The 15,053-nt window shown below is 34.3% G+C and overlaps 1 protein-coding gene across 1 annotated transcript in view; it reads left to right on the top strand.

Moving 5' to 3' along the window:
- HGTX (HGTX homeodomain transcription factor) overlaps window positions 1–11,118 on the top strand; it is a 67,495-nt gene extending 56,377 nt beyond the window's left edge. Inside the window, exon 3 of the mRNA XM_073077515.1 lies at window positions 10,737–11,118. Coding sequence (XP_072933616.1) covers window positions 10,737–10,934 — 198 coding nt within the window. The 3' untranslated portion in view covers window positions 10,935–11,118. The remainder of the gene's footprint in view (window positions 1–10,736) is intronic.
- The last annotated feature ends 3,935 nt before the right edge of the window (window positions 11,119–15,053 follow it).

The following is a 15,053-nucleotide window of genomic DNA, read 5'->3' as shown; positions in this document are numbered from 1 at the left end:
GTAGTTAAAACAACCATTTCGATACGGAGAGATAGTAAAATAAAAATGTTCACGCTTAGTGACATCGCAATAATTCCGGCAGGGGCGCTGGCGTCGATCGTATCGCTGGGCTTAACTGTCATTTAAATTTAAATTAAGGTATTATGTTGTTTTGACTGCGAGCTCACTTTAAATACGCATTCGTTCGCCTTATCGCAGGGGGACGGTGCATTGCCACATGGATCCCAATTGTAAATTACTCTAATAGTACTATAATCTCATACCAAAACAGTAACCGCCAGAAAATAATCTTAGATGTAATTACAAATTATGCTGAAGCTATTTTCAGCGTGAAGAAGTTTGCGTTGGTTTTGGTTGGGTGTGGATATCGGTTGAGTTACATATGAAGGATATCGGTTGAGTTACCGTATTAGTCCCCAGTACCCTTACCATGAGTTTTTACGTTTTAACAAATATGACTGTTTTGGTATTTGTTTACGTATTGGCCCATACAATTTCCAATCAGCGCCCCTAGCGGATTGTATCAGAACTATAGTGTCAGTAACGTAACATTAAATGTCTAATTGACAAAATGATGCTTTATGTTTTGTCTCTCTTTTTTGCGAACATGTGAGGCAGACAAAAAGACTTGAGCACTTACTTATTTATTGTTACGTTTACTCAGTCTACTAAGCAAACGGAACAGAATAATTGATTGAGTAAACGTAACGTAAAATTGTGGGATGTTTTGAAAACTCATGGTAAGGGTATAGGAATGGCAAAGTATCTGAAAACAGTTTCAGCCAGATCGACTCCTATTATATATGGAATTGGTTTCAGGTGTTATCGACCAAAAACACTTCACATCAGATAAACTGCACATTTTTTTCTACTTCAATCTTAAAATATAACTTTTAGGCCCATTCATCTAAAGGAGTGACAGATAGATCTAATAACCTCCAAGGATTCGCAAAAATTAATAACGAAGGTAGCTTGAATCTATTAATCACGAGTCAAGAAAAAGTAGAAATTAAATAAAAAACTTCCTTACGAGTGGGACGCCTATCAAAAATCTCCGGCGTTTCATTAACTTACGGAGAACAAAAAAATGTCACCGAAAAAATAACAGAAGAGCAGAGATTAAATTTTAGAGGCACTTTTTTTAATTAATTAATAAGGGAGAGGTGACGGCGGGAAAAAATTAAATGTCAAAATTACAACAAGATTCGCTTTAATTATGTCCGTGGGGAGGCGGGGGTGTGCACTAATTACATTTTCTTAATTTGCAAAGTTTCAGTGTAGCCCGGCTTGTCCGGTTTTTATACGCGCGACTTGTATCGAAAAAGTTATTTTTGACAAATTATTATCAAAGTTATTAATTTTATTTAAGAAATTTTAACTTTGGAATTTTTTGACGCTGTTTACCTGTTTACCTACATGTACATTCAAATTGTTACCTATATCTTTCTATTCTTATTTACTTACCCTAGTTGAATTTTAATAACGTAGTTACAAATGATATAATAGTGGGACCCCAAGTTATCGTTTATGTATATATCTTAGATAATTTTAAACGTTGCGCATTAACATTTTTTATGTTCTCCGAGTTAAAAGCAGCGAAAGGGGTGTATTTTTTCATCGCCGACCGGGGACCGGGGAAATTGAAGATAATTAAGTTTATCGCTTTAATATCTTCTTGTCTTTCGAAATTTGCAAATGAGTTTTTTTAATAACGCCAAATTTGTAGCAACGGCCGCCGCTCTAATCCTTTTATGATTTATAGCTCTTGAATACAGATAAATGAGCTCCAGTTTGCTATTTTGTTATCTTTGCTTGTTATTTTAATTTCATTTACCTTTACTTACCTTGCTTTATTTTCTGTTTTACAGTCAACCTTGGTATTTCAAATATAAACTTCTTAATATTTCAACTAACTTTATGGAAGAATTCATCTACCTACGAGTATTTGTCACATTTATTTTCATACTTTGTATGTACTCATATATCAAGCATCAAGTGATTACTGATATAACTTTCTAAATATTTGTAATTGGCACTTGTTTATAGTATATTTTTGTGTTTTATTTTTCTAACTCTTTATGTTCATTATGGATTTCAATTACGTCGTATTTAATTTATCTAACATTTTAAGTTATTGCATCGATTCCTACAGCTCAACTGTTGTGCAACAGCAAATGCAATAGAGAAAGCGGAGGTATCTGCAACGCATTCTAAAACTCATCAATCAAGTTACAGTTTTTTCTGCAGCGAATGAAATGCAGCGGTGCTCGTGCAAACTATTTTTTTTATTTGCGTTCAGCATCCATTAGTGAGAGCGAGCTATCGATCAAAAACACAATTCCAATTTACCTATCGGCCACAAATTCTTCAAAACGACTGTCCAATCTCGCAAATAAAGATAAAAAATAAATTGCCGCTCCCTGTCCCACTGTCATTGTGTTTTCCGATCTATATATCGCGCTGTTTGAATTTCGGGTGAGATATTAAACGTTGGAACGTAAACGAATTTATTTGACATATTTATTTGAAAGAATATTGATGTACCGATACATTTTTGAATATTGGAGCTTGCGAAACTTAGAACAAATTATTTTTGATTGGAAAGTTTTAACAGTGTTTAATTAAACAGAAAAGTTGCGGCAAAGTTACTCTAAAGGAATTTAACTATAGTTATATTAAGAAGCAAAGAATAAATTTGATAATATCTCCCTCCTTAAATTAGGTTAGATAGCTTATTAACAACGGGCATCAATCGTATATTATCGCTAATCAATACATTAAAACAGTAATTAAACTACACAATTAAATACTTTTAGACTCAATAATCTCGTACTTACTAGTTCATTTTGTGTAACATATTTTACATAATGATCATTAAGTATCATTATAATTCACCATAATCATTCATACCGACGAGTAATTTATATAAATCACCAAACAAAGCGAAATAATCCGGCGCTTGACCATCAATAGCTCTCTCATTACTGAAGAATAATAAAAGAAACCAATTGAAGCATGATTCTCAATATTTATTGTAAGTACTGACGCCGGATTGGCCTCGATGGCGTATTGATGGCCTGGGAACATACGCTCGTTAACTACGTAACTCTACGGTATTAATTACTCACTTCTTCAATTAGGCGAACCAAAATACTATTGATAAGTCATTGTTTCTTCTTCGCTCTGTTACTCAATTCTCATTTCAAATATTATAATAATGTATAATATAATCAAATATTACGGTATAATTAGGTATCTACACTAAATAATATTAACGTCGACCCAATATAGAAGCGTTCTTAGCATATCATTTAAATTTAATAAATGTATTTATTTCTGTAATAGTAAAAGAAAATATTTTACATATTTATTGTACCTATTTATATAGAACACTAAAAAATAAATAACACATTGTCTTTTTGACCCCTAGATCCTCGGAACCCTGTAAAAATCGAGTAGAAAATAACATCATGTCTTTTTTTATTAAAAACATCTTAATTTCGATCAATTGATATCAAGATTTATTTCAATATTACTCCAATCCAGAGTTATGCTAGCAGATGCCATAACCTGAATTTTGTCGGGTACCTACCACTATATTATCTACCCCCAGGGGTATATATTCCCACTTTGAGAATCCCTGGCCTAGTATACACACAGTACTTATATTTTTATAGGGCTGACCATTAAAAATTGATTTATTTTATCAGTCACATCGGAATGTAATCGTACAGCATAAATTAGCATATTAAATGTAAATGTTTTATGATGACATGTCCTAATTAATGTTAATTAATGACATTTACATAAACATTATTACAAAATTAGTGTTAAGAGGTAAGTAAAAACTTTGGATTAAAATTTTTGTGGCAAACATTTTTTGGAAGATTTTTTAAATACTAACAAAATGTCTTCAATCTTTAAAAAAAAGCTTACGAAATACTGCATAATGTGCTTTGCTGCGATTAATTAGAGGTGTTTAAGGCAGTAACCACTTACTTTCAGGTGCATCTTCACAAGTCTATGTAATTTCATTTGCAATCTTGAATATTCCGGAACATATAAGTGTAAAAGCAAAATTCTGATATTCTTAATGCTCGTCTCATTATATACAATATAGAACCCTGTGTAATATCTTACAAGAGAGTGGTATAGTGCATAGTTCACCATGCTGGATGATAAACTTCGACAATAATTGATTTTTTAAGTCCTCTCAGGTGTATGTGTAGTGAATGTAGGGTTCTTCACGATGTTTTCACTCACCACGCACAATAACATAATTTCTAATAAGTTACTTTCTAATACGCATTTTATATCTTCGCAAAATCCTGATTCGTATGCCTTAGATTAAACCAGTGGACAAAGTTTTCATTATGTAAAAAATATTCTTCAAATATATAAATATAGTCTTCCCTTGCATCTCTACTAGATATGCATATATGTTTCTCTATCCAGGATCATCCGACCTTTAGGCCGGTGGCACACTCAGATCATTAGCCGCATCATTTGTCACGCCTTATCACCCTTTGCTGTTAATAGTCGCCGCGATTTGTTCCGCTGACGACCGTGTGCACAACGCCTAATGATCCCATCCTTTCTATTCAAGCCTTTATTTATATCTATGTTAGTAGGTGGCGTCAGATCTCCATGAAGCTGTTAACACTGGTATTTATTAAACATGTGTTGGCTGTTACAATATTTATGAACCTAGGCTTATATAGATAGGTACTTGTTTCTAGTTACTTATCATCATCGACCTATTACTGTCCCTCTGCTGGGTATGGGAATGAGAATCGTGAATCGCTCAGCATGAGAAGGTTTAGGTCATAGTCCACGCGTCGGACAAGTTTGTATTAGTAGACTCTAATTACTAGTTACTTATATGACAAGTAAAAACGGGGAATCCAAAAATAATAGAAATCAAGTTACAAATTTCGGCCTTTCGTGCTTGAATATTATTGTCAACACATTACTTCTTAGGATGAAAATACCTTTTTTAGGGTAAGAGGGCTTAGACCACGGTCCATTGCACCTGGCAATGAAGAAAATACGACGAGCGAGAAGAAAATAGACATTTTACATTGATATAGAATTGTTTTACAAAGTTTTTTGTATCTCTATCTCAAAATAAAATAAAAAAGAATGTTATAACATCTTTATCATAAGTAGGTTCAATGTTCCATGAATTGAATATAATAAAACATGAAATTATGTTTGAGTATAATGGCATTGCTAAAAACTGCCATAATATTTTGAATCAGTGAACATGAACGTGTTCATTTCAATGGTGGATATAATACAGATACTGCACTCAGAGCAAGTTTTCATACAATTACAAAGAAACTAGTACATTTTGCTTTTCATTCAAATTAATTACCTGGAAGAACAACATGGCGGACGCGCTAAGACGTTTTTATTCGCCGCCACTGAAAGCGCATTATCTCCATCAAGCCATTACAGAGATCTCTGGTGAAAAATAATAGATATTCACATAATTATCCCGACCCTCCTCACCCGAGCGAGACGGAGATACTCATTTCACTATACGTTAAAAAGAGACAATCGTAGTCACGCGGTTACGTTGCAAGCACTTAAGTAATTGAATACAGGGGTAAGTCGGGGCATAAAGGAACAGTGGAAAATAATAATATTAGTTATAATGTCTCCGGCGTCGCGAAGGGCCCAAACTAGTTTAGTTGGCTCGTAAATATAATAATAAACATACGTCACAACGCAGAATCGAGGGAAAGCCCTTCGAGTAATGTTTGTTGATATCCCTTCAACTTCTTTTGAGTGCAAGCGTTTATCCATTTGAGTAAATAAACAGAATTACTTAAGAACTTTGCTACTTGTTTGCATATAGTTAAGTGTTTTCCTCATTCGGTACATGTTCCTGTACTGTACTTGTACTTAAGATGAATGAGATTTTGCACGACTCATGATGCGAAGCATCAGAGAGTGCTTTACGATCGAAAAATTTTTTTCGCTTCATTTTGGCGGCTATTTTTATTATTATAGCCTTGATAGTTCACGGAATCAAGATATTTTGCATACTATTGTCGAGATAATTTAATGGAGATTAATTCCATACTTTTTAAAAATTGATTTACTGCAATAGAATTGGAAAAAAACACTAAAATAGGTCAAAATTTTTTCCTGTCCGTCATGTGTGAAACCTGAAAATACTGTAACTTGTGAAAAAATCCATCATTTGAGTTATTTTTTTTTTTTTTAAATTCTAATCGACGATTGTAGGTCACTGAATGCGAATGATTAATTAATTCAGTGTCGTTTAATTGCAATTAATAAAAAACGAAAACTACAAGACTGTATATTAGACTTAAGTCTTTTTTTTTATATTTCATAAATAAATGAGCATTATGAGTCGTGCACTTTTGGATTTTCCAAACTTTTCCATCTTATTCTCAGGAGTAGTGATGCATCTGTAACCGTCATCAGGATTCAAATAACTTTCGAGGCTGATCTTTTTAAGATTGAAGTAACAAAAGTAACAAGCATGTGGTCATCCTCGTAGTAAGTGGCTACTACTACCCATGGGTAACAGTAATCAACCTCAGATAGAATTAGAGTCCTATCTCTGACGTAGTCCTCAGACGTTCCAAGCACAGCCATGCACTGTTGTTATTAAGAAGAAGTTATTAAGTAGTGGTGGTATCATAAAGTGTTCTACTACCCTTACCTTGAACTTGACGTTGATAATAGATTTGTTGCCTCTCCTAAAAGCAAGATGGTGTCAGATATTAGTCAGCATCTACACCCTTCCGCCAAATTACCGATCGTTTATATTGGTTCTAACACCACATTTTGAAAGTGCTAGAACTCCTTGTTGTTTGACTCCAGCAGCAGCACAGCCACACCTACACCTATTTCTGCCTAATAACAGCAGTATTAAGCGCTAGTGTGTTCTGGTTTGAAGGGTGTGGTAATGGAGGCATACTCTTCCGAGGCGTTCCAGCTTAGTTCTCAGGGGTAGCGGCGCATCTGTGGCCAAACACAGGTAGAAATATGTTATCCTATCTGGGGTTGATTAGAAATTAGGCACTAGACACTTACTTCAGGTGGACTGCATGCTCGTCGGCTATTTCTGTATTATAGAAAAAAGCCTTTCGATTACTGATGTCTTGTGTCCACCTACCGATTACTTTGTAGACCATCCGACAGAATGGTCGTCTACTTCAATAAAAACAGCTGAAAGTCTTGTAAACACTGTAAGAAGATTCTGCATATCTCAAAAACAAGGACGTGATTGTATGATATTCGTTTCCGTAATAAAACTGGTTGTTTCTTCACGGAGCGCGATAAAAGCAAATTGCCCAATGATAATGCGACGTCTTGTTTTGTTCCTCTTTTTATGGTGTTGTGTTGCCAACTTACGGCTTCACTCTTTGATGGGAGATGGGATGACGTGGAAGTAAATGATAAGCGTTACTGCTACCGTGGTATTTTAAAGGTGGTAGAACCCTTTGTGATTCGACTCCGGCGGCACCACCGCCACACCTATTTCTACCTAATAATAGCAGTGTTAGGCAGTGTTACCTGCTGTGTTCCGGTTTGAAGGGTGTGGTAAGGGATACAGACTTTTCCGAGGCGTTCCAGCTTAGTCCTCAGGGGTAGCGGCGCATCTGTGGCCGACCTCAGGTAGGAATATCTAATCCTATCTGGGGTTGATTACAAATGTCCATGGGCGGCAGTAGCCACTTACCATCAGGTGGACTGCATGCTCGTCTGCTACTCCTATATTATAAAAAAAAAACTCAGGTTTTCTTGTGTTCTAGAGGTCCGAAGTACAAATGTGTTTGGCCCTTAAAGGCTTTTGTAAATTATAACCTAAAATCTTCCTCAACTAATGCTTTCAGCATTATTATAAATATTAATAACTTATTTATTAATATTTATAATAATGCTGAAAGGAGACCAGCGTTTAATTAGAAGACAAAAAAGGAAATTAGATCTAAGAGTTTTTGACAACTTCATCAAAAATTGACTATTATCCTTTCTTATTGTAAAGCGTCGGACCAATTACAGCATTAATTGTTTGATGATGAAGCATTGGTTTCTTTTTTATAAATTGTTATATGATTTGCCTTGAATTTACCACTTACTTCACTCTACCGATCTTCATTGTAGCATTGAGGTGGATTTTGTTCCAGATTTTTCCTAAATCTAGGGAAAAAACTGTGTAGCACCGGGATCACAGATATAGAATGATATGACGAAAAAATCTGTGAGTGGGATATGAAAAGCCCCATTAGATCCCAATTATTCCTCAAAAAAGCTTGTACCATCCTTGCATAAAGTCTATCAAAGATTCAAAACCAGTAATAACCCTACCATCTAATTAGAAGCCATGTCTATAATACTAACTCCATCGCAGTTCATCTGCCGATTTCTGACAACCCACTAAATGTTTATAATCCCGCGAATGGCCATAAAGGCGATTGTACAATAAACTGCGAAGGCTTCTGAAGTATTTATGGCTATACCCCCACTTAACCACTCCCAATCTTAGAGCCTAATTAAACCATTTGGGAGACGACATCAAAATATCGTTACAGGCCCTCTTACAATAATCCCCTGGTTAAGGTAGAGGGTATAGTAAAATCGCTTGCAATTTTGCGAAGTTAAACTTTGGAGATCATAAGTACATGGGTTTTTTTTAAAGTATCGGTTTTGAAATTGTCTTTACACATACTATATGTTACAATTATCCTTCGAAAGATCAGAATTTGGAGCGGACCACAAATGCTTTATTCTTAAGGAATACGTAAGTTTTAAAATACTAATAAATAGTGGTAATGGCATAATACACTTTTGAATATGATGAGGGTATTAAGTTAATTTAAACAGAGAAAAAAGGTAAATAAAATTTATAACTAGAAGCAAACAATATTGAACTTTCATGATGAAAATGTAAACCAAAAACGTAGATATATTTTTAGAAGATACCTATTTTGCTTGAAATAATATTAATTACGCATCTGAGTGATATTAATGAGTTATTTTATTATTTTTCAATTATATAAAATGCTGCCTCAAGCAGCACCCATAATAGCTACTATTGAACAAATTAAGAACTGCAATAACACGTCATTGCAAATAAAATCGCTCCCACTCGCCCGCTAAGAGCACGGCCTTAAATTTAATAAAGCGATATTTACAGCAGTCGTTAAGCAGCTGCGGCTCGAGGAACGCTTGTAACTGCTGTAACTGCCTGTTACGCCATTGTTGACACCGATAACATCACTGTTACAATGTCAACTGCTATATAGATTAGCAGAGGACTGTGCGCCTAGCCAAAACGGCTTTCTATTGGGTTACAAGTAATTTCGGGTATGTTCTTGAAATGAATGTATTCGAATATAGTATATAGTGATGTACGTAGTTTTGTGGGCAATAACCATAACTCTTTATTCTTTCAAACTAAAATAAATGACATTTTCGACGAATGTGAACGTTACTGTATAAACTTGCTACTTGTAGAGACCTCGGCGAGGCAACAGAGTTCCATTGAAAATTCGTAAAATGTTTGTAAATATTCATATATATGTGAGCAACTTTACAATTTTAATTGTCAAATACGTATGCCACCTAGATATCTAGATATATTTCTATTCAGAACAATAATATCATTAACGACTAACATCTAGCATTCTAAAGTTAAAGGACGATATTTTACGAATGAACATTATAGAATATCGTTCTACGAAAAGTTGCACATTACTGTTCTACGTGATAATAGCACGTTTAAAGTTAAACAGATAGCTCCAGCGAATAACGACCTAATTCGATATAGAGTACCTTTATAATAAGCTCGACATCTGCTCCCGAGCCGGTCGAATATTCAGCGGATCGACAGCCTCCATTCGAGGCTCTAATCATGAAAATGTATTTATGACCTAATTAAACTCCTGTCTGCCACCCGACCCAGAAGATAAGGAAGGCACTAACGACGTTCTAACGGGTGCGAGGGAGACGGCGGACACCCCGGGCCAGTGATTAATGAGTGTTATATGGCTGGTTAAGTACCGTGTAATTTGCAAAACGACCCTTAATTACCGTAGAACACGGCTACTATCGCCGTCTTTATCGCGCCCGACGCCAAGTGTTCGGAAGGAGCGAGAGGCACGGAGGCGCCCGTTGCGTCTCGAAAGGCGGTATTTAATGAGGCATTATGATGTCGGTGGTACAGATTAGGTTCACATAGCGTCGGGGAATGTTGACCCGCTCTTTATATTTGGCTTTCAGAAACGCAAACAGGAGGTTTAGTGGCGCGCTTCCAGATGTAAAAGGCTTTTCAGTTTAGCCGAGCACCTTGTTTGAGTTGTGCCGCAGAAACACCGGCGATTCATTATTATTTTAGTGAAGAACATTCTTATTAAGCTCGAAAGTTTTTGTTATTGATGAGAACGTAATACACGCTTAAACTCACTGTGGTGTGATAATATGTTCAAAGGGACTAATAAGATAGGTAATTTGGTAAATAATGCATGTCAATCTCTTAGTCTGTAAGGGTAGCACCTGTAAATGGGATAGATCCTAACAAAGCATGATCACGGAGATCGATTTTAGACAGAGACCGTCTTTTATTCGCCATTGGTTACAGGTGTTCATGAAATAATAATCAATTACTTTTCAGTCATAGGTTGTATAATTTAAAAAAATATCATATGAAATTCAACAAACATGCTTTAAACGATACAATCTTTCTTCAACAGGTCTGGTTCCAGAACAGAAGAACGAAGTGGCGGAAAAAGCACGCTGCCGAAATGGCGACCGCCAAACGCAAGCAGGAGGAGCTGGGCGAGGAGTGCGACGACCAGGAGTCGCACGAGAACGAGCCCTGCAGCGACGACGACGACGCCAAGCGGCCACGACTCGACCTCCATCTCCACATGCCGCACCACCGTCAGTGATCTCTCGACACCGCGGACACCAGTGGCCGCGACACCGCGCGCGACACCGACTGTCGCGCGCTCCCGACACAAACCTACGAGGCTTACAAGGACGATAGAATCGATAAGCCCGTGAACGCGAGTGCTAAATTCGAACCGAGCAATCCCGATTATTACTACGGCTACGATTATCTCGCCCCGAGAATGTTTTGCGAGTCGGAGGCGCCGTGCGATCTCTCCAATTGGCAAACCCGGCCTGATCAGAGATTCGATCAGGGCGACGATCGTGAAGTGTTGAACACTAGTGGCTCGGTGGACAGTGAACACGATAATTTGAATACTGAAGAGAACAGTCAACCTATTAACTTTGCGTACTACCACTTTTAAGACACAGGCGGTGACGGATTAAAGTGTATCTGCTAAAATCTAGATCTAGTCTAGACCGTTTCGCTTATTTTAAACGTAGAAAATTTATGAACAACGAAATTTAAATGTTCTTTCCGATTTTAATTTACTAATTAATGTTAACATAATATTTATCATGCCGTCTGTGGTCTATACTAAAAGATGCTTTGTAAAAATAATGTTAAATTAGAATTTTAACTTAGTATTGTAAATAAAATATAAGTTAGTCATGTGATACGTATTAAGTAATTTATTATAGTTAGTTTTTACATGATAAAGTAACATAAAGTAACCTGTGACGTATTTTAAGTGTACATTTCAAGTAAGATTCGCGGTGCCAACTATTATATTAGAATAATATGCAATTTGTTATTTCTTTTCTTCTTACTATGCATATACATATATAAAATAAAAATTGTGTGAGTAGTTATATATAGATAAAAATCAAAAATATTATAGTTCAAAGAAATCAAAATAAGTAAAAAAATTATAAGATTTTTCTAAGCACAAATTTCTCCAAATTAGCAAATATTTATTTTGCTTATTTTGCTAAGTATTTTTTTATAAAATACTTCTTTATTTTACTCGAGCAGAATGATGAAATATATAAAAATGAATACATAAATAAAAATATAGACCTATTAATTATTTCAGTTAAGTCTTCAACCTTGATATATCAATAAATTCTGAATGCTTTCAACTCGCACGATTGTTTTTAAAATTTGGTTGACAATTTTTGAGTAGGTAGATACATAAAAGTGTATATTACAAATACTATGGAAAGTATATTTACTCCATCGGTCACATAATTTTAGCTTTCAGATCTCAAGTTATATGTCTAACATAAACCCGTTTAAGTCAATCTTAATTCACCAATTATTTATTTTTTTATTAATAATGCAGACAAAACATTGCATTATTATTTACGATTTCTTTATTCCGAATGTATAATTTAACTTTTAATAATAAAAAATTGTAAATATTTCTAATAGTTTCTTGTCAAATTTCATCGCATTGCAATATGTTGTATATTGTTACTCTAAGATTATACTGTAAATAGATATTTAAACGAATTTAACATTTATCGTAACGTAACTATTCGTAGTGAACCACGCGCCACGCGATAAAGGTGTCGTCCAATAAAGAGCGTATTTCCAAAAAATATATATTACTCGTATAAATGAGATTATGCAAAGGCAGTTGTCAGTTTTATTTGTATGTATACATATGTCGTACCCAACTAGCTTAATTAGCTCTTCGTCGTCCAATTATATCAATGGCCTAAGCATCAGCCAACTAGATTATTAAACGTTGCATTGAACGCAACAGCTGAAAAGTTTAGCAAAGAGGCTAGGATATTTATTGAATAGCTAATTAAGCTAATTGGCTGTGATATTTTCAAACATGTATTTATAAATATTCAACGTTTTAACTTAAATAATGTTATTTTCTGTTGGAAAAAATCGATAAATGCTTTTCAGCTCTATGTAATTAAACGCTCTCTATTAGACGTATCCTTACCACCTAAGCAGCACAGCTGTACATAAGACCGATGCTTTCTGTACAAATAAAGAGCCCTGAATGAGCTTCATAGAATATATTTATGGCCGTTTCAATACAATGAATCTTCACATGACTTTAGCATAACATTATTTTGAAAAAAATATCTCAGAATATATTTTAACCACAACTAGATAACAATTATACATGTGGAAATTCACCTGTCTGTTTCTTTATCTTATAGCAGCTAAATTATTGTAAAGATTTTGATGATAAATTGCAACAAAAATGATTGGAATCTAAGGGACATTGCCTCCATTAGGTTGCAATAATGTGTCATTACATGTGTCAATTTATTTTCTGATTTAAAAGGAAAACAAAGTTATTAAATGTGTGTTAATTAATTGAAATATATTTTAATTCCTTTCATACAGATAGACTGACAAATGGAAAGGACAGAACACAAACAAATTGTATTACTTAATTAGTATTTTAATCTGTTCATGTTAATATAAATGTGTTAATTGTATAATTTCTAACATGTAATAATAAATCATGAAGTCACTGCATTAATTATTATACAAATAAATGTATATGTTATATTACCGAGAAAACAATATTAATTGGAGTCATTATTGTTTCCTGGACAATTAAAATGTGAATGTCAAAAACAAAGGCGTTAATTTAATGAATTATAATTGATTGATAAATGGAGGTTCATACATTTCAGTTTCTGGTATTATAAGTGATATAAAGTGTACTTTCACAATTACTAAATGATTTTTAAGCGCCATTTTGTAAAATAAATATTTAAAATTAAAAGTAGGTACTCTCCAGCGATTTAGACGAATCGACAACGCATTTTATTATGTCCGTCAAGCCGTTTGGGCTACAGGGCGTACCCTAGTAGCGATCTAAAACATTACCTTCCATATTCGGGTAATTACAGTCAATCTAATTTTGGCTTAGATTTTCTTTGAAAATAAGAGATTTAAGTTTACGTTGTAGGTAATCCATTGCAATTTTTCCCCGACTGCGGAAGGTAATGTTCTTCGAGCGTATGCATGTATATCTCATTCTTTTTGTATAATAATTCTTCTTTTTTGTACGCTAATCCATACTAGAGCGTACTCAGATCATAATCCAAGTCTCTCTGAAGGAGATAGGCAGAGATCAAATCATGTCTGCAATACGAATCCATTGTTATTCACATGCGTACATCTGTCATTTCATATCTACATAATCATACATACATATGTCTCTATCATGGCATATAAACTAGCGCCTCTATCGGTAAAGATTAACATCTGCTTAGACGAACGCAGAACAATATAATTCGAAATTTTGTTTGCTAAAATAAAATTCAAGTAATTTCTTTATCACCTTTTTTATTTATTCTCATCGTATTTGTGTTGTACGTAGTATTTCATATAATAAATAGTAAAGGTAAAGGAAACAATAATGACTCTACATATACCCTTACTGTAAGATCATGTAAATTTAGATCATTCTAGCGTGGAACACCCACGCGTGTGGTTGAAATAAACGGTTAGTAAAAATATACACATTTTTTATTTTCCCCTTTTCTTATTACTGTTGAAATATCAAGCTGAATAGTTCTTATTCCAATTTTTAAAGTTAAGACGTCCGAAATCCAAAGCAAAATCATGTTTCTATATATATATTTTATATTAATCATGTATATTTTAAGAAACAGGACCAATGTGTTATTAGAAATCAATCAATTCCTAAAGTCATTTATGATATTTTTTATTTAAGTAGGCATGGATAATGTCCCAGGACATATTATTTTGAAATATCATGAAAAGTACCTAAGTAGTATTATAAACTTGTCATTCTCCACTCAATTTCGTACAAGGAGTATCTAAGATTCATACACAAAAACAAAGACTAAGTGTCTGTCCTGGACTATAATTTGTCTATTTTCCAGACCATTTTAGCAGAATTCAAACACAAAATGAAAGACACCTTGACGACTACGTCACAATGTCTCTCGTCTACGTCACAATGTTAATCCATTATAAACCTCACGGAAATGCAGGTACAAGAAAAAAGTAGTCTGAAAGCATAAAACCATTATTTATAGCCAATTAATATTGCAGACAGAAAAACAATGATACAATAAAAACAGAAAAACTTTACACAATTATCCAAAAGAGTTATACTTAATATATCTAAAATAAGACAGGAGTATTTTCACAATCCATTTTATAG

The sequence above is a fragment of the Epargyreus clarus genome, unplaced genomic scaffold, assembly GCF_041222505.1.
Source record: "Epargyreus clarus isolate Ecla_fem2 unplaced genomic scaffold, WU_Ecla_fem_2.2 ptg000010l, whole genome shotgun sequence".
Taxonomy (NCBI): Eukaryota; Metazoa; Arthropoda; class Insecta; order Lepidoptera; family Hesperiidae; genus Epargyreus; species Epargyreus clarus.
Note: the sequence above shows the minus strand (reverse complement) of the source record. Positions and strands in the feature narration are given on the sequence as shown.